Raw genomic sequence first — 22,785 nt, 5'->3', positions numbered from 1 at the left:
GCAGCTGGAGGGGTACTTTATTTAAAAAGGCTCGTGGTTTCAGTGAATTGATCAGTACATATACTTTATTGAGCAGATACATATACAGGAAGTTTAAGCAGCACGTGACCACACAAAACTAAAGTTTCCATTTTTCTCTCCTTTCTTTGAACTAAACCTTTTTTCTCCACACTGTAAACTTTAATTTAAACCCAACCTTTATTGACACTGATGTCTGATCAGCCCGATTGATTGAAACCATCTGCCGCAGATGAGTCAACTGTGGGCGTGGCCTCAGACGGGTGTGGCCCTCCACTCTTTGCCCTCGGTCAGCGCTCTTGGCTGGTGGATGAACACGCTGTACCGGACGCCCTGATTGGCTGCCGCCCGGACAAACCGGCTGTTTGCTGTCATGGTAACGGCCCTCAGCCAGTCTCCGGTGCCAAAGATCATGAGTGAACGGCGGTTGATCTTGGCACTGGGCGTGAGGTGCAGAGTGCGCTCCGACGGCTGGTCATCCACCACGTGGAGGCGGGCCAGCAGCTTCTGAGCGCGCTCCTTCTCACCAGGCCCGCCAAGCGTGTTCAGAATGACCTGGAAGTCGTGGACGGCGGCACGGCAGGCAAACAATTCCTTGCCCTCCATAAAAGCGTCGAGCTGCGGAAGCACCTGCTGGCGGCGTTCCTGGGCGGCCTGCTCTGTCAGCACATGCTCCCTGAAAGCGAAGTGGCACCGGCCGTGGCTGAGCGATGACACGTACGTGATGAGTGTCGTGATGTCCAGATTCACTCGCCGGCACTCTTCCACATGCACTTGTGCTGGGAACGCCACGCTGGCCACCACTGTGCCGCGGTCAACCCGCGTGAGCTCCGACGTGTCCTCCTCCTCCTCGTCCACCTCGCCGTCCTCGTCTTCCTCAGCTTGTTCCTCCTCCTCCTCCTGGTGCTGCTCTTCCTCCTCCTCAGTCGCCACAGCATTCACAGCCACGATGTCACCGCGGACGGACACGCCCATGTCCCGCAGGTGGTCAGCCATGGGGCTGGAGACGCCGTTGTAGAAGGCGAAGATGACGTGCGGGTGGCAGTAGTGTACAGGCTGCTGGCGGCTTGCCTGCAGGAAGTCCTCGGCCTGCCGTATGATGCTCTTGTCGCCATACTGGCCCCGCCCCTGCCAGATGTTGTGAAGAGCCTCCGCCTTCCTGCCCACTGCCTTCACCCAAGTGTGTCCCCCGTTGGCGACCACGTCAACCACCAGGGTGCGGCGGTGCCCGGCAGAGTCCTGGTAGGTGAAGACGTGCAGCAGCGCTGTGATGTCATCCAGACTCTGTGCAGAGTCCACGATGGCTGTCAGGTGGGTGAGGTTGGTGCTGTGCAGGTGAGACTCCTTCACGTGCACCTTTCCTGCCTCCACCCGCCGCAGGAAGCGCAGCTCGGCTCGCAGCTTCCCACACAGCTTCTGGTGACCTTCGACACCCAGACACAGCGTCTCCACCCGCTGCAGCAGCTGCTGGGCGGAGCTAATCCTCTGTTGGAGCACAGCCTGCAGGGACATGGCATCTGCATCACACCTGAGGACAAGAGCGTATCAGAGGTCACTTCCTGTTTGTAGCCGAGATAACGACTCCAAACAAATCATTCAAAGTGCATCTTCCCGATTCACCTGCACAGGTCGGGAAGATCACCTGCAGTGACTCAGACAGGAAGTCAGGTAGCCAGTGACTAAACCCAGTCTAACCTGTTTTATGATGTCATCGTAAGTGTTTATTTCACTCTCTGTTCACACCCAAAGCCTTTGTACGGCACCCGTCTGACGAGACACCACCCGCCTCGTTTCACCTAGCCCTGACATCGCCATCCCTTCTACGCTCACGCTGTCACTGTTGGGGACGGTGGGTTTAAAAGTAAAATCTTTGATTATTGTGACATCGACTCGTTGAATCAGTTTTAAATGTATTTTGAGTCTCAGCTTAAAGCTCACAAAACTACTTCAACAACAGCAAACAGCAGGTACACGCATTCCACACAGAGACGTAAACACAGAGCGTGGATCGTTCACCTGAAAGTCGACATCTGGCAGATTCTGCAGGTTTCTTCACTCTGAGCTAAACTGAACCAGCAGCCAAAGAAGATCCAACGTACACTTCAAACATCCTCCTTCATCCCTCTGACTTTGGCTCTGACTTCCTGCACAGCTCTCTAGGGCTGTTCGATATAACGATATATATCGGATGACGATATAAAAACATCGTTTCATTTTACGCTATCGTTTGTTTCGTGGTGTCGCAAAATAAACTGTTTACGCCAATATTTTTTCATGGCTTTGATGTCACTGTAGCGGCTTTATTAAAGTTCTCTCTTTCTCTTATATTTAATATAACCACACTACAGACAGACAAGCGCCTGTTTTTATGCGTTGTCGTTAGCAACAACAACAGTAACACCATCGCATGTCCGCTTGTTTATTTCCCATATACACCTTTCACAATAAAGCTCAAGATCCTGTTGAGACTTTTCAAAATAAACTGAATCACGTGAAAGATGCAGAGTGTTTACGGATGAGAAGTAAAAGAGCCGTCAGGTGCTAAAAAAAATAGACCTTAGACTCAAACGTTAGAACAGGCTTTTCCCCGCAGCACGCCGTGTAATAAATACAAAGAAAACGGCGCCGTTACAACTTATGTCTAAAAATGTATCGTTTCATGCATCGGTTAAAACACTCGACTCCAGCTACGTGACATTCATGGTTTTCTTCAGTTTCTGTTCTACTGCAGAATATTTTCAGGTTATCTGCTATAAAAAGCCAGAACAGGAACATCTGCTTCATGTTTTATCCTCAGTGACACAAAGCTGTGATGCTCACACCTCTGATGAAGTCTCACAGCTTCGTTTGTATACATGGATATAACTGATAAATGATCATATTTCTGTCTCAGGCTAAACTGAATGAGGACCTTGTGAATCAGAACTGCAGACTGTAGAAACCAGCGATACGCAGACCTAGCTTTGGGGGCACAGAGCTTGTACTGCTGCCATAATCCCAACTCTACCCTTTGAGTGGATTACACATGAAGTCTGATGACGCTGTCGTCTTATTCGAACATGAACGACGCAGCTCTCCGACCACGTCACAGTTGAGACACGTCTGTCTAACCTGAACAAACAGGAACCCTCTGCAGGTTCACGTGCCTTCAGCATCACCCCATCAAAGGTCGGTCAGTTCTCCCTCACCTCGTGACTAACCCATCTATACTGTACTGTAAGCGTTACAGAGCTCTTCCTAAAGGTCAGAGGTCAGGAAAGTTTGACGACGTCAGCTGTTGTAGAGCTGCTGCACGCTGCTTACACAGGTGTTTATATCACACACGCTGCTGATCCGGTCTATTCACTACTGATAATTGATCGCTGTCCCGTGACCTTTGACCTGGACCGTGCGGCTTGTTCTTCTTGAAGCTGACCCACGTGATCTGAATGCAGGCGATATTTCTGAGGTGCTCTGATTGGACAGCTTTGGGTTTTCCTTTACTCGACCCTTAAAGCTGAAGTTTGTACAGGTATGAACTCACCTGTACAAACTCGCATACCTTTGAACGTTAGCTCGTTAGCTATGATGCTAACATGACGTCAGCCCGGTATTAAACGTTGATCTGTGACGTAATTCATATATATATATTTTTTAAAAAGTCCAGAAGTTAAAAGGACACTTTGACGTTACTTACGGCAGCAGTGACGTGTGCGCGGCAGAAATGTGCTACCTGTGAGGCTAATGCTAACGCTAACTGACAGCAGTTTCTTCCTCTGCGGCTCTGCTCAGCTGGCAGGAAGAACCCGTCCGCTTCCGGCAGGATTTTCAGAACAAAGGCGGAGTTCAAACCTTAAATACAAAATAAGAGCTCGTGATGAGAGAGGCTTGCACAGACCAGGTTCCGGTCACTGCTGCTCTATGGATGTGATCCCAGGTGATTACCGGTGCTGGAAATGCTAGCGCTTGATGCAGTGTTTTTATTTTGTTGCCACACGTACCTACAATGCAATGCGCGAAAGTCACGTGGTCTGTCAATCTCTATAAACGCTGTACTTTCCACAGCGCTTCCTGCTGCTTCATTTCTTTGTCGGTTGGTTACCTGGTTACCATGGAAACATGAATCCATCCATTCTGACTCGCGGCTGAAGCCTATCCCGGCTGTCTCAGGTAGAAACGCCCTGGTCAGGTGTTGCTAGAGAGGAAGACAAACATTCACACCTGTGGGCAGGTAGCCACTCACGGGAACATGTTAACCACACAGACAGACCGCGGCCTGGCGGTGGGATTCAATAATCATAACCTTATTGATCACTTCAGCATCTACAGGGCACTGATCAATAAAATAATATTGTAATACAACGTTATCAACTGAGTTTGATCAATATTTAAAAAACGTGTTAAAGAGCAGAACTCAAACTACTGACCACAGGTAAAGAGGAAAAGAAATCAGACGTTTATTTCATGAGCTGATCAGTGCCGATGACAATCAATCAATACGAAACAAGGTTTTATTGTAAATATTTCAGTCAAAGAAAAACAAATAGGCAGCTAATAAATACTGTTTATTGATGAGTAAACACGTGATTGGCTGAAGAGAGATTAAGGCACATCAGACTGTGAGGTCACTTCCTGTTTCACACACACAGCAGAGGGTGGGGCCCAAAAGCAAAGGCGTGACCGGCTGATGATCACAAATCAGAATATCGATCAGTCGATTGATATCACACACTTCTGATCAATGCTGTGAGCATGCTCAGTCTGGAAGAACCTCTAATCAATATTCTGATCAGTTATCTGTGTGTGTGTCGCCTCGTTGTCCAATCCTCTAAGTGCTGTGATTCTGTCCAATCAGGAGGCAGCGGACCGGTCACCTGACCAGAGGGGGGTGGAGTCAGAACCTTGCATCAGCTCTTGGCTTGTTTCCTCTTCTGAATGAGCTCGGCGAGGATCTTATACCGGATCATGCACTCCTCCTGTAATCGATACACAATCCGTCAGTTATTGATCGCTTCTCAATCGCTTGTCGAAAGGTCGCCCGCCCCCGCCTCACCTTGCTCTTTCCCGGGACCACCTTGGCGATGCGGTCCCAGCGCTCGGGCGTCCCGCGAGGGAACTGCTGCAGAGCGAGTTCCAGCAGTTTCTGCTGGTTCTGAGTCCACACGGTGGGCTCTGGCTGAGGCTCCGCCTCCTCCTCGTCCACCGCCGCCGGGTCAAAATCTCTCTGCCGACGACCTCTGACCTTCGCCTCCCCCCCATCCGAACACTTCCTGTTCCTCCTGCGAACCGTCGGTGCCTCCACCTCCTCCTCTTGTTCCTCCTCACAAGCCTCGCCCTCCCTTTGAGTCATCATGCTGTCGTCCACATTATGTGACTTCACAGGAAGAGGCGGCGCCTTTAGCTCCGACAGCTTCACCAGACCTGAAACACGAGAGAGTACGACTGATGTAACCGGACAGAACCGACAGTAGAACCGACAGCAGAACCGACAGCAGAACCGACAGTCCTATAAGGACACACACGTAAACGACTGACATTATTACTGCCGTCACAAACGTAACAACATATTTTTACAGCGTCTTGTTTGGTCATCTACAAACTTTGTTCACAGTAATCGAAGCTACGCCACAGAAACGCGACCTGGAAAAGTTTATCGACGTTGAATTGTGGCGACATTTTTGTCCAGAAGGCAAGCTGGAGGTGGGCGGAGTTACCTGAGGTGTGGCTCACGCTGTCTTTCATCTGTTTGACTTTAGCCGTGACCTGTAGAAGAAACAGACTCTGTTACAGGAAGCAGGTCCAGGAGAGCATGTCCCTGTTAAACGCCGCCTCTCTGTATTTAATTATTAGTGATTCATCTCTGGCTCTCTTCCACAGCACGTCTTCCTGCCCCCGCCCCTCCCTGAGCCTGGCTCTGCTGGAGCTTTCTTCCTGTTAAAAGGGAGTTTCTCCTTCCCACTGTTGCTCATGTGATTGCTGGGTTTGTCTCTGTATGCATTATTGTAACGTCGACCTTTCAATATAAAGCGCCGTGAGGCGACTGTTGTTGTGATTTATGTGTAAATAAAACTGAACTGATTGGAGGAGATGATGACAGCCTTCACAGCAGAGACCAAACACACTTACGTCACTGACAGATCGACCCAGCTCGTGAGCAATCTTCTCCCAGCGGCCCGGAGTTCCACCTGGGAATTTCACCATCAACCTGCTGAGGAGACTCAGCTCGTCTTCAGTCCAGTCGGCAGCCTGAGGACAGACAGACAAAGTTCACAGAGGCTGGATCGCGTTTAGCAGAACAGGTCCTCTTTAACACCTGATGTGAGCAATCAATACGCGATCAATAACCTTCTTCTTGGGGGCTCTGCGGTCCTGCAGCCAGTCGTCCATCTGCTCCTCGATGTCCTCGATAGATGTGGTCGGGTCATAGCTCTGGGTGTGGTTCTCTGCCGATGGCTCGTAAACGGGAAACTCCACCTTCGGCTTCTTCACCTTCGGCCGCTTCTCTCCTGGGAGGGTTAGACTGATTGATTACTGATCACTCTGAAGGCAAACTTGATTATTGATCAGCTGTTCTTACGTGGAGCCACTTCCTGCTCAGCTTCAGCCTCTCTCTGCTCCTGCTTCATCTGCTGATAGTCCTCATAGTACTGCTTCACCTCCTGCAACAGAGAGACTGGGTCAGAACCAGAGCCGGGACCAGATCTGCCACGTCATCAGGCTGGGACAGGAAGCTTTCGTGTTTCCATGGATACAGCTCTATCTCGCAGCCGTCACCTTTCCCGCTCTGTGCCAAAGATCGCCACATTAACCCGCTCAAAGCGTACCGAGGGTGTGTAACAGGAGGTTGGCTGTGTCCCGGCGTCCACAGGAACCTCTGAATCTCAGCTACAAGCTCGCATAAACTGTTTCTATGAACAACAAACAGTTAACGGTCACATCATTTCATGAAATGAAACAAGCAGAACAGAGCCTCCAGCACGAGCTAACCGAGCGAACATTTTCTGAAAGCAGAGATTTCACAGATTCCTAAACTGCGAGTTTCGCTCCAACGAAGATTTAGCGAACCAGCCGCAGAAGCTGACCGCAGAATAAACATCCAGCTTGTTTCCTTAATAACTCAATCTCCCACAATGCCTCAGAGCCGTTTCCTGTTAAAAAAGTCCAGTTTTCTGCCCAGTTACAGACATTTGATTGGACGAGGATCTTAAATTTAGTAACACGTGTACTTTTCGTGTTGCAACTTCTGATCGATGGAACTGACGTAAACACGACAACGTTACAGTGATTCTATTGGCTCAGCGATTAAAAAGAGGTGTCAATCATGCAAACCGGCCAATAGAAGCCAGAGTTACAGCCGCTCAGACTTTAAATGGAAAAGGCCTGAGAGTGGAGGCGACTCTCGACAAATACTCAAACATTTTTAGGCGTGTAAATAAACTTCAATCATTTCTGCGTTCATCTCTAAATGAACTGACAGACGGTCGCCATCAACAGTAATCTCTCTGCTTCACAGCACAAATCTTTGCACAGGTGATGAATATGTTTACTGTCGACATATTTTCAGAGGCTCTCTGCAATAAAATGCAAAGATCAATGAGGCGACCTCCTTCCCTGAGTCCAGCCTCTCTGACACATCTGCTGTGATGTTTACAGCTTTGTAACTGCAGAGAAACACTCCACTGATTTCAGCAGGAAGCCCAGGAGGACCCTCGGGGCTCAGCTGGTTCTGTGCTGACGGTCGTCACCTCTGACGGGGTTTCATCGACCAATCACATCACTGGAAAATAGTGTCATCACTCCTGGGAGATCCCACTGTGGTTAGAGCATTAGGGTGTGAAGCATCGATCCTGTTCCAGTTGTTCTGGTGCTGAAACACCGGCTGACCTGGGGTCAGATCTGCTCTGAATCCCTCAGATGTGACCCTGATCAGTCAGATGTGACCCTGGTCAGTCAGATGTGACCCTGGTCAGTCAGATGTGACCCTGGTCAGCCAGATGTGACCCTGATCAGTCAGATGTGACCCTGGTCAGCCAGATGTGACCCTGGTCAGCCAGATGTGACCCTGGTCAGCCAGATGTGACCCTGATCAGTCAGATGTGACCCTGGTCAGTCAGATGTGACCCTGGTCAGTCAGATGTGACCCTGATCAGTCAGATGTGACCCTGGTCAGCCAGATGTGACCCTGGTCAGTCAGATGTGACCCTGATCAGTCAGATGTGACCCTGGTCAGTCAGATGTGACCCTGATCAGCCAGATGTGACCCTGATCAGTGTGAGTCTCACAGTGTGGATTCAAACAGGCCAAACTTTATTGCTATAGTGCAGCTTTTCCTTCCTCTGCTCAGTCTGCAGTCGCTCTAATTACATCTAGGTTTGTGATTGGCCCAGACTGCTGCCATACCCGCGCCCCCTCACGTCCTGATAGGCAGAGGCATTGTGGCTATGGCTTACTGAGGAGCCCCGCCCACTCTTACCTGCACGGCCTGGGGGAGGTTCTTAATGGACAGGTAGATCCAGATGCTGAGCTTCAGAGGGAGGATGTCCTGCCAATGAGGTCGCTCCTGGTCTCTGAAACACACACACACATCAGACACACACACACATCACACACACACATATGGGCTCAAAATGTGGTCATAAATATTTTGTACTTGTAAATTGGTTTTGTGTGTGTAAAAAAGATTTGTGTGTGGACTTAGACAAAAAAAACCCTGCAAGTTACAAGTACGAATTTTGACCCTATTTTTCTTCCTTTCATCTGATTGGCCAATGTCATGTCAATCACAAATGTAACAATCCAATCAGAGAGCAGATGGGTTTGGCTGTCGGAGGGGTGCTTTTTTTGAACTGCAGGTCCTTGAAGGGTGATACAGTTTGAAGCTGGAGGATCTCTATATAAATATCCGATAGCAGCTAGGTCCCCTAACTTTCAGCAGCTGTTGAAAGGATAAAGTTATATCAGTGGTTAGAAATACCATTATTACTTTAGGATTAGTTTAACACAAAGTCAGGGCTGACCCGGACCATTGCTGTGAGTCACAGTGCGCAGCATAAAAGTCCTTTCACATCAGAGGCAGCATGTGCTGCTAATGCTAACTGCTAACTAAAAGCAAAGGATCCAGAATTTGCTGCTGGCTGCTGAGCTCTGTGGGTTTTTGCAGCAGCTCTACCTGCACTAGATGCACCTGCTCCTTGTCTTTTCTATCTCTGACTTTATGTCCTCTACAAGAGTTTGTTTTTTTTGCTAGTTCTTCAAATGTTCAATAAAAACACGTATGCTAATTCATAACGAAGAAAGCTTTGTAATGAAGACTGTCATTTCCAAAACACTGCCCGCCCCCACCCCGCGGTCCGCAGCGCTGTTGAAAAGGCTGTGGAAGTCCCTGTATTAAACACGTAGACCTGTGACACAAAAATCACCAAACTCGGACGACCACAGACTGTTTTCCTTCGTGGTGATGAAGGAAAACGCTGGGCTGGCATGTAAAAGGGCATTTATTCCCTTCAAGGACCTGCAGTTCAAAAAAAGCGCCCCTCCGACAGCCAAACCCATCTGCTCTCTGATTGGATTGTTACATTTGTGATTGACATGACATTGACCAATCAGATGAAAGGAAGAAAAATAGGGTCAAAATTCGTACTTGTAACTTGCAGGGTTTTTTTGTCTAAGTCCACACACAAATCTTTTTTACTCACACAAATCCTGATTTACAAGTACAAAATATTTATGACCACATTTTGAGCCCATACACACACACACACATCAGACACACACACACAGAGGAACTCCACAGGTGATGATGTCACACCGTACCTGTCAGCCCGCTCCTGACTGACACACCTGAGCTCCTCTGCAGGTTTGGAGTTCAGCTTCTTCTTCTTCTCCTTCTTCTTCTTACTCAGCAGCTCATCCTGCAGACAGAAGGCCGGCCCTCATTGGCTGTTTCTATCTGCTCCTTTCGGACTGGCTGCAGCAGATATACCATGACCTCGCTCTGATTGGCCAACTCACCAGCTGTTTCTCCAGGTAGATGGACCAAATGACGGCGTAGTGCCCCACGGTGAGGATGACGAAAAGGAGGAAGCCCAGCTCGACGTTGCTCATCTTCCTCACCCGTCTGTAGTAAAACACCGGCTGCCTCCAATCAGGGAGCCCGTTCAGCAGGATGTCATCATACCTGAGGGGTCACACACCTGTCAGAACGCCAAGCTCTGATTGGCTCTCGCTGACTGACGTAGACAGACGTAAACACTCACTTGCGGCGCCGCTCCTCGTCCTTCAGGACTTCGTAGATGGCGACCAGCTGCAAATACACACACAGTCATCAGGTGTCACGAGTGTTTGTGCTGCTGTGTGTCGTCGTTCCCACCTGTCTGAACTGCGTCTCTGCGTTCTCGTCCTTGTTCTTGTCGGGGTGCAGAATCAGGGACAGGCGGCGGTACGCCTTCTTTATCTCTGCTCCCGGCGCCTCCTGAAGGGAGACAGAGGTCAGAGGTCAGCGTTGGACACCTGAGACCAGGTGATGTTTCCTCTGACAGCAGTGAGTGAAGGCCCGTGTGATGGTCGAACACGCCGCTGATCCGCTGCTGAGTCTCTGTCACGCGGCTCAGGAAACACAGCGGCGGCACTCGGAGCCTGCAGCAGAGAGCCCGGGTTAACGGCGGATAACCACCGTGGCCACAGACATCATCTCTGATGGCGTTTGAGATAACTAAGAGAAAACCTGGATACGATGAACTTCCTGTGACTCGGCTTTATTTGAACATTTACTTTCTCGCAGCTCCCACCAGGGTTCCTGTGATGTCACAGGTGTAGAGGTCGTGCTTTAGAATCAGTCAAAACTCGATAAAGGTACCTGCTGACCAATCAGAGACGGCCTCTTCAGCCCGTTTATTAAAAGAAGAAGAAGAAGAGTCACTTCCTCTGAGCAGCTCCACGCCGCCTGATATCAGAGTCCCGCCGTCTGCATCACAGAGCTAATGTGTGAACTGCACATGCTCAGAAACACAGCATCACATTAATAAGCAACCAATAACGTACCAATAACAGCCTCCCCGCCCACCTGGCTCCACCTGCTGCAGGTTCTATTGATCAGGTTAGAAACACACGATCAGGTAACATCTGGTCTGATTATTGATCACCTTCTCTAACGGATCTATCAGCTGTGATCGTCGCAATAATCTTTCACTATGACAACAGTTAACCCGACCCGGCTCGGCACGGACCTGCTCCACGTTCAGGAACTGGTAGAAGGTCTGCGGGATCTCCTCCACCAGGTCCAGCAGCTCCAGGTCCTCGTCCCATGCGCTAAGAGGGGGGACCGCGGAGCCCAGCAGGGCCAAGAGGACCAGCAGGAGCCCCATCCCCGAGGACCCGCTCCTGGATCCGGCTACAGAGACCATAGAGACCCGTACCCGATCGCTTCGACAGCCACCTCACACGGTCCGGAACATCCGGCTCTTCTTCTTCGTCTGTGGCGTTCATGGCTGAGGAGCAGCGCCCCCGCGCGGGCCCGCTGCAGCTCCGCGCGCCTCTTCGATCACGTGATTACGCTCCGCCCCGTTGGAGTACTGACGTCATTTAATTTTACCCTGTTGGAGCTTCCTCTGAACCCATGAGAGCGATATAGAAACATTCAGCTTTACTCAGGTTTCGCTCGTTTCTGACAGAAATCAAAATGACCGAGAGAGACTCGCTCAGGCTTTCAGGACAGAAACAGAAATCTACAATTTGATCCTCTCACAACAAGAAAACGTTAAAAACATTCATATTTGTAATATTTTTAATGTCTTTAATTATTTGGCGTCACTGTATCTCTCACTGTTCCCCTTTAATCGGTATTTCTTCCTGTGTTTAATTATACACACCCATCTTTGTATGATAATTTTACACCACAGCTGTATGAAGCTGGTGGTCGTTAAAAGTTTCTGTTGAAATAAAGTTGGAAGAAAAGATGCATTATATCTGTAATGTTTGGGTTGTTCCAGCAGCGACTCACAGTTTACTCATTTCAGTTTCAGTGGACAGCAAACGCTCTTTCCACTTAACATACCAGATGTTTTTTGTATGGTGGAAAGCATCTCTGTGCCCCGCCCACTAACCCTGTCACAGGTGAGCACACGTGAAGAACCGTCAGGGGTTCAGTCTGGAGTTGTGCAGACTTCACAGGACGACATCAGCATGGAGAGGCTGAGCGTTACAGCAGTAAAAACAGCAGCTTTTCATAAATTCAGTTTTATTTCTGTTGTTACACATTCAGGCTTACAAAATAAAAGCAGCACCACTGGCAAGCTTTTATTGTGAAATAGCAACAGCAGGAAATATTTCACAGTAACTACGTAAAGGTCCAATCAGGCAGCTCAAGCTCGAGCTGGCTGGTTCCAGGTCCAGCTGCCGGTACAGGTTCTGCTCTGGTTCAGGGAGCTCAGAGCTCCTGGTGTGAGGACTAATCAGTTCATATGGGCTAAACAGACCACACTCTCTGCACCTGTACGTCCACACACCTGTTGCCGCAAGGCGTGCACTCTATGAGGCACCACCTCCCTCGCGGTCTTTGTAGAGTTCTGCAAGCTTCCGAAACTTTGGCCCCCACTCGCTCAGGAAGTGGTAGCTCTGCTCCGACTCCAGCGAGGTTAACGAGCTAAACGAGCTCAGCGACACAGCAGCCGACCCGCTGCCCTCCAAAGCGTACGTCTGCACAGAGTCAAAGGGTGGCGCCGTCATGTCCAGGCTGGCCTCCCGGAGGCGGTCCATGATGAACTCCTGGAACAGTTGGTGTTTGTCTTCCCTGGATGGCGGGGGCTCAGCGGCAGTTGCACGGTAGCTCCGCTTGGTCTCGTTCAGGTGTCTCAGCGTGAACATGTCGAAGGCCTCGGTGTCCTCCTCGCCACCGCCCTCATCGTCATAACAAACAATATTCTCACGAACATCTCGCTCATCGTCAATAATCAGAGGCTCCTTCCTTCTGCGTCTGATGGCCCCTGTTACCATAGCGACACCTGAGGGCAGACGAAGGGGTGGAGTCATGTTAAAAAGTTAACAAGGCAGAGGTGATGGCGGCAAAGTCAAGTGATTTTAAATGCCTGAAACTCGAGGGAAGTTCTGCAGCACGACCCTGGATGTGGAAGTTTTCATCTTCCTGAAAGTGACACGGGTCAGAACATCAGAATCCTACGTTACTCCTGCTGTGATATTTGTTGTTGTTCTCTGCACTGGTAGAGCTGTTTGCTTCCCTGCTACAGACCAACAGCTTCCAGCTATCTTCATAGATAATTGGCAAACCTTCTGGAGGAAACCTGGTCTTGTTAGGAGAGACGGCATCCATCCCACTTTGGATGGAGCAGCTCTCATTTCTAGAAATATGGACACATTTATTAAACCCCTCAAAACATGACTATCCAGAGTTGGGACCAGGAAGCAGAGTTGCAGTCTTACACGCCTCTCTGCAGCTTCTCTCCTCCTGCTACCCCCCAAACCCATCTCCATAGAGACTGTGTCTCTATGGAGATGGGCTGACAAACAGACAAAATCCACAATTAAACTATTACATTAAAGGTCGTCTGTTCTAACCTTTTATGTCAGAAATTCTCCAGAGTCATTGGAGGAGTTTCTGACTGTCCGACCTCACAGTGTAAAACAGCTCGAGCTGGCTGCTGTTGTGAATGGGCGCTTTGTAAATAAAGTGCATTGAAGGTATGCTCTTTGTGTGTAGAGCACCACTCCAGGTTTTCTTATGCAGCGTCTGACCGGCAGCTGATTTGATCGTTTTCACAGACCAAACCCTAACGCCGCTGAGAGCAGCTGGTCGGGGTCATGTTCCTGCAGACACGTGGAAGCTGAGCCCGTCAGTGTCCCAATGAAGTCATCATCATTTATAAAGCACAGCTGACACAAAATGCTGCACACTGGAACTAAATAATAAAAAACATAAAATATACCCAATAAAATAAAAAACAGGTGAGCTCGCTGCTTTCAGGTGACTTCAGATTTGGTTCTAGTTTCATCAGTGTGATGATCTACTCCAGCTTCAGCTGGTTTTTTTTACCTCATGGACAGAGGCCATCAGCTCTAAGCCAACCAGGTTCTACTTCCTGTTTCTGACTTGAAGAGGCGCGACTTTGTCTCATACCCAGCAGTGTGAGGACACAGGTGAGGAGGACAACGGCGGCGAGGCTGAGGCCTTCTGGCAGCAGCGCTGACATCTCCTGGATGCAGCTGCGACGATTTCCATGAAGATCGCACTCGCAGACGGTGACGGTCAGCGTGTTGGTGCTGCTAAGAGGCGGAGTCCCGCAGTCTGAAATCACCACCGGCAGGAAGTAAAGCGGCCGCTCCCGCCGCAGGAACCCGGCCCGCCACGTCAGGACAGACGCCGTGTTGTCTGAGGACAGACAGACAGATCGACGTCATCACCAGCAGCTTTTAAGGTGGAACACAGAGCGCTATTTAAGGGGGTGCCATGCCAAGCAAAGAACTAAAGACGTGTGGGAGGAGCTACAGAAGCTCATGGATGATTGGCAGCTGGAGATCCTGTGAAGGTAAAGTTTTTGCTTTGTGCTAACGGTTAGAAAGAGATGGCACCGCTCAGTGTGCTCGCTGAAACCACGAGGGACAAGCACACACAGGACAACGTCGGACACCGACCGGGCGGTCCGCTGAGCCGACCGGGCGGTCCGCTGAGCCGACCGGTCACACAGCTCAAACCGTCCTCACATAAAGTGTCTCCAGGTGGGAATATTACGGCTAATGGGCGGATCCTGTGTCAGTGCAGGTAGCCACCAGTGAACAACTGCTGGCTGCTAAAGAGACGTGATGTCAGCTTGTTAACTGTTGCAGCACTGAAGTGATCCCCTTACTCAGTTTAAGTTTAAGTGCCCTCATCGTCCTCATGAGCCAATAAACTCGAGACTACCAGCATCACCGACACAGGAGCCTCAACATGTTTTTAGGGCCTTAAACCCTAAATTCAGGCTGGTCCATGAACACCACAGAGCTGCTCTGTTTCAGTGAGTTTTGGTTTTAAGGTGGACTGTACAGTTCTGCTGTACACTGGTTAAGGTGGACTGTACAGTTCTGCTGTACACTGATTAAGGTGGACTGCACAGTTCTGCTGTACACTGATTAAGGTGGACTGCACAGTTCTGCTGTACACTGGTTAAGGTGGACTGCACAGTTCTGCTGTACACTGATTAAGGTGGACTGCACAGTTCTGCTGTACACTGGTTAAGGTGGACTGCACAGTTCTGCTGTACACTGGTTAAGGTGGACTGTACCGTTGTTGTCTCTCAGGATGAAGCTTTGGTTCCAGGCAGCCTTGGCAGCCAAAGAAAACAGGAAGTGATGTCCATTCTTGGCTTCATCCAAATCCACGGCGCTCAGCGTCACAATGATCTAAAGGTCAAAGGTCAAACAGAGGCAGAAAATCAGAAGCACATCCAGTCAGCAATGCTCATGTGACCTGAGATGGGACTTCTGGATCCATCTCAGTAGCAGATTACAGAGATTTCACAGACGATGCTCATTAAATAACAGATATCAGTGACATCACAGCAGCTGTATTTACCTGTCTGTCTACACACCTGCTCACTCGCTCACCTTTCTGCGAACACCTGTCTGTGAGCCACAAGTGGGCCTCACCTGTCCCGGCTGGGCGTCCTCACAGATGAATGTCTGGTACTCGACGGGAAAGCTCGGAGCGTTGTCATTGACGTCTGTCACAGAGACCAGAACCACGGCTTTGCCCACCTGAGAGTGATCCACTGAGACACACACACCTGTCAGACACACCTGCTGCTCGCAGGAAGACAAACGGATGTCATGTGACTTACAGCTCTCTGTGGCGAGCACAGTGATGTTGTGCAGAGCGCTCAGCTCTCTGTCCAGACGTCTGCTCGTCCGGATCACGCCTGATTGTCTGTCAATGTCAAAGTAGTTCTCCACGTCCGACTTCCTGTCGATGGCGTACCTGCAGAGGAGCACAGGTGTTGTCTTTGCGTTGTGGTGTAAGTGTGTTTGCAGTGATTTTACCGCCTCGCGTCTTACCTGATGGGACAATTTGAGGCGTCGGGGTCGTGAGCTGAAACCGATCCCACCTCAGTTCCCACCGGCGCTGCCTCTGAAACCGCCATCTGGCTGACGCGGGGGGAAAAATACGGAGGCTCGTTCACGTCCTCCACCTGCAGCCGAACTGTCGCCACGTCGCTGAACGGCCCGGCTGACAGAAAGCGGGTGTCCATGTAGCGATTGGATGCCTCGACGCGTAAAGTGTAGCTGGTCTTGGTCTCAAAGTCCAGAGTCTGAGGAGGAGGGAGGACATCACAGGTGCCTTTGAGTGCAGGCTGGTCTCCCTGGAGATTCGAGTACTTCTGAACATTAGCGTGACAAAAACGCCACGATGCATTAACTATGTTTCTGAAGCGCCGTGGATGCTCCGACAGAGCTGAGCCGCCATTCACGTTTATTATCCCGCTGACAGCACAGATGTTTGAGCCTTCATGGGAATGGAGGCCAGAGCTATGACAGCGTCTGTGCACCACTGTCCAGCTTACAACGTTAGAAACGTAGCATTGGCAGCAAATAGAACTACAGCGTAATTATGAAGAGAGCTGCGAGTCAGACGAGAACACGGCTCTCCAACGTAAAAACCTCAGGAGCTTATTTCATCGACAAACTCAAACCAGTGAAGCTACCCGGGTGTTTCTGCCGTCTCACACATCCTCTCTTTGCTGGTGTTTTCTCTGCTAAAGAACAGAAATCATATCCTGCTGCATTTAGTGTTCATTAACATGAAATTTACCGGTAAGAGAAAGTTTATCAAACTATGATGCTGAATAAAGTCACAGCACAGAAGCTGCTCTCATCAATGTGTTAAAAGATGGAAACAGACCCTGTTACACCTCAGTACAGGTCAGACTCAGAGGTGTGCTTCTTAGACAGGTAGAGGGCAGGAACTAGCTCCTCGTGGAGGCGTCAGTCCTCCATTATGTCATGAATGCAGGTGGGTTACACACACGAGTTGGCTGCAGCCACTTTAACAGAGACAAGCCTGAGATGTTTTATGTGTCCAGCAAGAGCTGAGAGGCTTATTCGTGTGTACAGGGATGACGATGCTCTACTTACTGGCTGCTCTGAGGCTGGAAAGACGACTGCAGTTAGAAAACAGCACATCACTCCAACTCCCTGTCTTGGCTTCCAAGAAGTGTTGCTAATGGTTTAAAAGTCGGAGGATGGCTCAGGCCCGGATGTATCTGACTTCATATCAGCAGGGCTTTCAGTTAGACACGGTGAGATGACATTTATCTGCTGCGCTGCCCGCCGCTGGAGCCGCCGCTGGGGCCACCGCTGGGGCCGCCGCTGGGGCCGCCGCTGGAGCCGCCGCTGGGGCCGCCGCTGGGGCCGCCGCTGGAGCCACCGACACATGGAGGCCAGACTGACCGAAGCTGGAAATCTATCTACTTTTGTTCTCCTTTGTAAATCATGTTACTGGGTTAAATAAACTAGCGAGGCCATCAGTAAAACGTGGTCATGTGATTATGTGAAGGCGACACCCACATTTATTCTGATTGTGCTGGCACAGACACGACTGCTGACAGAGAGGAAACCTTTATCTGAGCGATGAATCTAAAATCAGAACAATAAAAAATGTCATCTGCAAGAGACGCAGCGAGCTAAATTTAAACAGCTGTGAGCAGCTGCCGAGCAGCAGGGACGTCCTCTGGGAACGCCGCCGGCACGCGATGATGCAACGATCACAGGGACGCGGAAGAGTTCACAGTGGACAGAAACATCAGAACCAAACACTGGAGATTTCTGTGACCTACAAACAATCCAGAACCTTGATCAGGATGACCAGTCCTTCCTGTGTGTGGGGGTCCGTGAGCATCCGGAAGGTTCCCAGTCCATCCCCGTCCAGGATCCTGTAGTCCATCTCAGCGTTTGGACCCGCGTCCGCATCCAGAGCTTTGATCTTCGCGACCACCGCTGACACCAGTGTGGATTCTGGGACGCTGAACTGGTAACTCTCTGTGGGTCACAGAGAAGCCTGAATGAGTGCCTGCAGCGCCCCCTTCAGTTCAGTTCAATTCAATTCAATTCAATTCAATTCAATTCAATTCAATTCAATTCAATTCAATTCAATTCAATTCAATTCAATTCAATTCAATTCAATTCAATTCAGTTCAGTTCAGTTCAATTCAAATCAATTCAATTCAATTCAGTTCAATTCTTTACTGTCTCTGGGGAAGTTAGTGCAGCAGCAAGCGCAGCCACAGCCGGGTACGTGTTGTGAACAGGACCCAGAAGCAGGGAGAGGTCAGGTGGACAAAAAAACGAGCCTTTATTTGGTTGGTGGCAGGAGACAACCATGAAACCTATCAGAGACTATGGTGGGGATAACAGACGACCCGACAATGAAACACAGAAAACAGAGGACTCAAATACACAGGAGGTGATCAGGGGAAGTAGGAACACATGGAGAAACAGCTGACACTAGGGGGAAAGTCACAATGAACGCACCAGACTCTTTCAAAATAAAACAGGAAACATGACGTAGACATGACAACACAATACACAGCCCTAAAACACATAAAAGACAAGAAACAGAATTTAAAAAAACTCATGAGACAGATGATAATAATCAACTAAACCTTAAATAAGAATAACAAAGGAACTTATCATACAACCTTAACATAAGAGACTCAAAAATACAAAATAAAGCGCTGGGTCAGAGAGGCAGCCCGTGACCAGTGCAACAATGAGAACAAACAAAACAATAACAAAAAGCCACAAGACATTTATTTTCCATTGGTTGCAGTCGGGATAAAAGAAACCTCACAGGCACTCTAAACAACGGCCAGAGGGCAACAAGTCAAGCTCAGTGTGAAGTGGATGGTTCAAACGGTTAACCGAATGAGGCTTCCTCAGCACATGCTTGTTATAAATGGTCAAAAGCCCGTCTTGCCAAACGCCCTGAGAGTTTTTACCCAAAGTCCCAACTGACTCCTGCTCTTCAGAGTCATGTAACCAAACCAAGCAGATAAATGATTCAATAACATGTCTGTAAAACAAGGACAACATTTCAGACATTAAAAGATCGAATTTGCCTTAAAAAGAAGAGTTTTTGCTGAACTCGTTTGGTAGTGGCATCAGCATGAGGCTCAAAACACAGTTTGTGGTCAAGAACAACCTTAAATACTCGTAACACTCTCAGGACATCGTGTTGGAATAAGGTCACGACGCTCTGCAGGCTCACTGTTAAAAGTCCAGCCGGCAGAGGGAGGAGCTGTGATTTCTAAAGAAACTCTGTTAGGTTTGAATCCAGAAGGACAGGATTGGGAGAGAGTCAAACATCAATGAACAGGTGTTAACAGGACGCTCTCAGGTGAGACTCACTGCGGGGGAAGCGAGGTGGGTTGTCGTTGACATCAGTCAGCATCACAGTGACCGTTGTGGTTCCTGACAGACCTCCCATCTGACCAATCATGTCTTTGGCCTGGATGACCAGCAGGTAATGGTCCCGCAGCTCCCGGTCCATGTCGGGCAGGGCTGTACGCACCACACCTGCAGATAGGTGAGACATTAGTGCAGTCTGAAGGCGAGCATGAGCGCCCACATGACAAACATTGTGACATAATCAACATGACGCATTCATAATTGATCCACGTGCTGACATTAAAAAGGTCACAGGTGTTGTGCAGCGCCGACACAAACCGAGGTGACATCATGTGGCCTCATTTACGAACAGTAAATAAAGCGGCTTCAGGCGAAGAGGCCGAAGCTGCTTTAATCCGCTTTAATCTGCTGCAATCTGACTACATCTGATGTGTGAAGCAGCAAAGGAGGATTCAGAGAGGAGGCGTGACCGTGACCACCACGAAGGTGGTTACGTACAACTCTGCAAGGCTCATGTGTAAAGGCAGCCATGGTCTGTAGCAGTTTAATACTCGACTGGTCGTGGCGTCACCGAGTGCTCTCTGTCTGCGTTTCACAGCCACACGCTCACCTGACTTTGGCTCCACAGAGAAATATGGCTGCCCCTGCAGGATGCTGTAAACCAGGTGGGCGGAGTTTCCATAGGTTGGATCATCGGCGTCTGTCGCCACCACGGTCAACACAGACGTACCTGTACAAGATCAAACTTTATTCAAACAGGGAGCGCTGCTCGTAGAAACGCTGTCAAACCTAAATTTGGATTTGCTCTGAGAAGGTGTCTCCATAAAACATCTCCAAACCGAGGGAACTAGTGAGCATGTGCAATGGGACCAACAACAGGAGACTCACCTGGAGGACAGAAAACCTATCCAGGTCTCCAGGTTTCACAACAAGAACCTGCTCAGCTCTGGTTTGTACATTGCCTGTTCAACCTTTCACATTAAAAGCCTGCATGACATCAGGTTTTCACATTACGAGCAGAAGTCTATGAAAATGGCTCCTGCTTGTTGAATCCCTGCTGATCTAATTCACGCTCAGCTGAGGTGACTTCAGTGCAAACGAGTGGACTGTAAAAAGCTCCACTCAACATGAAATGTTCACGCGGGACTATGTGGAGACAAAAGCTGATTCTGGACTCACCTGCAGGGGACCTCTCAGCCACCCGGGCCACGTACGGTCCATCCAGGAACTTGGGCTCGTTGTCGTTGATGTCCTGGACCTTGATGATGAACTGGGACTCGGGTTCGAGCGGCAGGTTGGTGTTTCGGTCTCGAGCCTGAGCTCTCAGTGTGTAGTACGCCTGCTGTTCCCGATCCAAGCTTTTGGTGGTGTGTATGTCTCCGGTGTCCTCATCAATGGAGAAGATGGACATTGCTCCTTCGCCGCTCAGGACGTACCTCACCTGTCCGTCACCTTTATCCAGGTCAGAGTGGAGCTGCAGGAAACCAGTTGAGTACAACAAACATTTCTTATTGTTATTATTGAGGAAATGAACCTTCGAAGATGGAGCTCGCCGTGAAACAGTCAAAGATGGAGATGTAATGTTCTTGGAAAAGTCCTAATCCAGTACCCAGAAGAACTTCCTGATTAAAGTTTGTCATATTTTTAATCCACTTTAGATCCAGTAGAATTACCGCTAGTTTTATGTTTCTTAATTTTGTTTATTCATTATTGGTTTCTGTTTGGCCTTCTGGGTCTGGGACATGCTTAAAGGTCTCATCCAAAACAAAAGTACTATGATGAACTGCTGCTGGGAACAAAAGTGAGTTTCTGTTCTGGTTCAGAGACACTTCAAATCTGCTGCAACAAAGCTGCACAGAAACATCTGAACCCCACATCTATGATGCAGAGCCTGGACGTAGGCCCGGACCGGTACGGGCCCCTGCATGGGCCCCTGCATGGGCCCCTGCACGGGCACCTGGACGGGCACCTGGACGGGCCCCTGCATGGGCCCCTGCACGGGCACCTGCACGGGCACCTGGACGGGCCCCTGCACGGGCACCTGGACGGGCACCTGGACGGGCCCCTGCATGGGCCCCTGCACGGGCACCTGCACGGGCACCTGGACGGGCCCCTGCACGGGCACCTGGACAGGCCCCTGCACGGGCACCTGCACGAGCACCTGGACGGGCCCCTGCACGGGCACCTGCATGGGCACCTGCACGGGCACCTGGACGGGCACCTGGACGGGCCCCTGCACGGGCCCTGGCCTGGAGCCGTCATTTAGACTAATCTGTAAATCTACAGTTCGTACCTTTCCGATGTAGAGCGGCTCGTCTCCCGTGTACTCCTCCAGGACGAAGAACTGGTTCCACACCCAGCTTCTCCTCCTCCTGCTCTGGGTGGAGTAGACACCCGCTCCTCCTCCTCGTGTTCTTCCTGACACCTGAAGGAGCGCCACAGAGTTCAGCGTCATTGCCCCGCAGCCGGACGTCTCCCACAGGGAAAGGATGATTGCAGTGAGCATGCTCGGGAGACGCAGGAAGTTCATCTCTGAGGTTAACAGGCGTGCCCAGCAAAAAGATGTGAGTGGCAGGAGCTGCTGGCGGGATTGTTTGAGCCAAAGAGAAGGAAAGTTTACGGTAAGCACCTGTCTTTTAATATTGATGATGTCATTAAAACCTATCAGGGCGTGAATGAGTTCTCAGCTCACTTTGAATTTTTAATAAAATCCTGAGACGAATGAATCAAAATGTAACTGAATAGAATAGAATAGAATAATCCTTTAATTGTCCCACAAGGGGAAATTTGGTTGTAACTGTCAGTCGTGTTCCAATAATCAGTTTGGTAACGTTACTGCTCAGTTTGAAGGATTTATCTCAGAGTGCTGCTGCAGAGCATCTCTTTATGTTACCCTCTGAACTATGAAGCAAACGTACAACGTTGGAGAAGTGTGATTATAGAAACATATTTTAGCCCAGTTTAAAGGATTTTGTTAATCTGAAGCTCCTCTTCATCCCGTTAAATCTGCTCCAGTAATCTGAAAACACTCTCCTCACTCTTAAATCTGCTGTTTTTGCCAACTCTGACCTTAAATACACAAACCAGCAGTCTTACCTTCCAGCTGCTGACCGTCCCCTGTGGATCTGTAGATGATGATGACTGATTATTGATGAAAGAGCAGCAGCAGCTCCGACGCTCTATCCCTCTCTGCCACTCTCTGTCTGTCACACAAACCCCGCTCCCTTTGAGGACTAGGGGGTGTTAGGCTCCGCCTCATCAGCGGGGGGGGGGGAGGAGTCAAATGACTTGGACCGAGGACGGCAGCTTCTTCATGTGTTGTTTTAATGAACATCTTCTCAGTGCTCCTCAAGCCTGAACACTTGTAATGAGGACAGAGATGGAGCACAAACGTTATCC

General features: G+C 49.7%; 3 protein-coding genes across 6 annotated transcripts; all 3 read right to left on the bottom strand.

Annotated features, from left to right (window-relative positions):
• Positions 1-2: 2 nt before the first annotated feature.
• On the bottom strand, positions 3-3,928 carry c18h7orf25 (chromosome 18 C7orf25 homolog). Of its 2 annotated transcripts, none has more exons than XM_006807013.3 (2): positions 2,035-2,342; positions 3-1,546 (listed from the first exon to the last, which is right to left on the bottom strand). In XM_006807013.3, the coding sequence occupies exons 1-2, from the start codon at positions 2,046-2,048 to the stop codon at positions 274-276; spliced, it is 1,287 nt and encodes a 428-aa protein (XP_006807076.2). In that variant the 5' UTR covers positions 2,049-2,342; the 3' UTR covers positions 3-273. The 2 variants fall into 2 exon arrangements, with proteins under 2 accessions (XP_006807076.2, XP_006807077.2); XM_006807014.3 differs by lacking the exon at positions 2,035-2,342 and adding an exon at positions 3,695-3,928 and having other exon boundaries at positions 7-1,546.
• A 515-nt stretch (positions 3,929-4,443) lies between these two features.
• dnajc1 (DnaJ (Hsp40) homolog, subfamily C, member 1) lies at positions 4,444-11,478 on the bottom strand. 2 transcript variants are annotated; one of them, XM_087831829.1, is made up of 12 exons: positions 11,223-11,478; positions 10,367-10,468; positions 10,254-10,300; positions 10,009-10,174; positions 9,811-9,908; positions 8,471-8,564; positions 6,575-6,656; positions 6,343-6,503; positions 6,124-6,243; positions 5,712-5,760; positions 5,051-5,418; positions 4,444-4,973 (listed from the first exon to the last, which is right to left on the bottom strand). In XM_087831829.1, the coding sequence occupies exons 1-12, from the start codon at positions 11,397-11,399 to the stop codon at positions 4,905-4,907; spliced, it is 1,533 nt and encodes a 510-aa protein (XP_087687955.1). In that variant the 5' UTR covers positions 11,400-11,478; the 3' UTR covers positions 4,444-4,904. The 2 variants fall into 2 exon arrangements, with proteins under 2 accessions (XP_087687955.1, XP_087687956.1); XM_087831830.1 differs by having other exon boundaries at positions 9,838-9,908.
• Positions 11,479-12,522: 1,044 nt separating this feature from the next.
• On the bottom strand, positions 12,523-21,931 carry LOC102777428 (cadherin-7-like). Of its 2 annotated transcripts, XM_087831274.1 has the most exons (11): positions 21,680-21,916; positions 20,566-20,860; positions 19,997-20,116; positions 19,387-19,554; positions 17,831-18,018; positions 16,039-16,292; positions 15,825-15,961; positions 15,634-15,755; positions 15,270-15,387; positions 14,126-14,377; positions 12,523-12,995 (listed from the first exon to the last, which is right to left on the bottom strand). In XM_087831274.1, the coding sequence occupies exons 1-11, from the start codon at positions 21,914-21,916 to the stop codon at positions 12,523-12,525; spliced, it is 2,364 nt and encodes a 787-aa protein (XP_087687400.1). The 2 variants fall into 2 exon arrangements, with proteins under 2 accessions (XP_087687400.1, XP_087687401.1); XM_087831275.1 differs by having other exon boundaries at positions 15,634-15,961; positions 21,680-21,931.
• Between the last annotated feature and the right edge of the window lie 854 nt (positions 21,932-22,785).

This window comes from Neolamprologus brichardi, chromosome 18 (genome assembly GCF_056152115.1).
Source record: "Neolamprologus brichardi isolate AB-2024 chromosome 18, ASM5615211v1, whole genome shotgun sequence".
In the NCBI taxonomy this organism is placed as follows: Eukaryota; Metazoa; Chordata; class Actinopteri; order Cichliformes; family Cichlidae; genus Neolamprologus; species Neolamprologus brichardi.
This window is presented reverse-complemented; position numbering and strand designations above follow the sequence as displayed.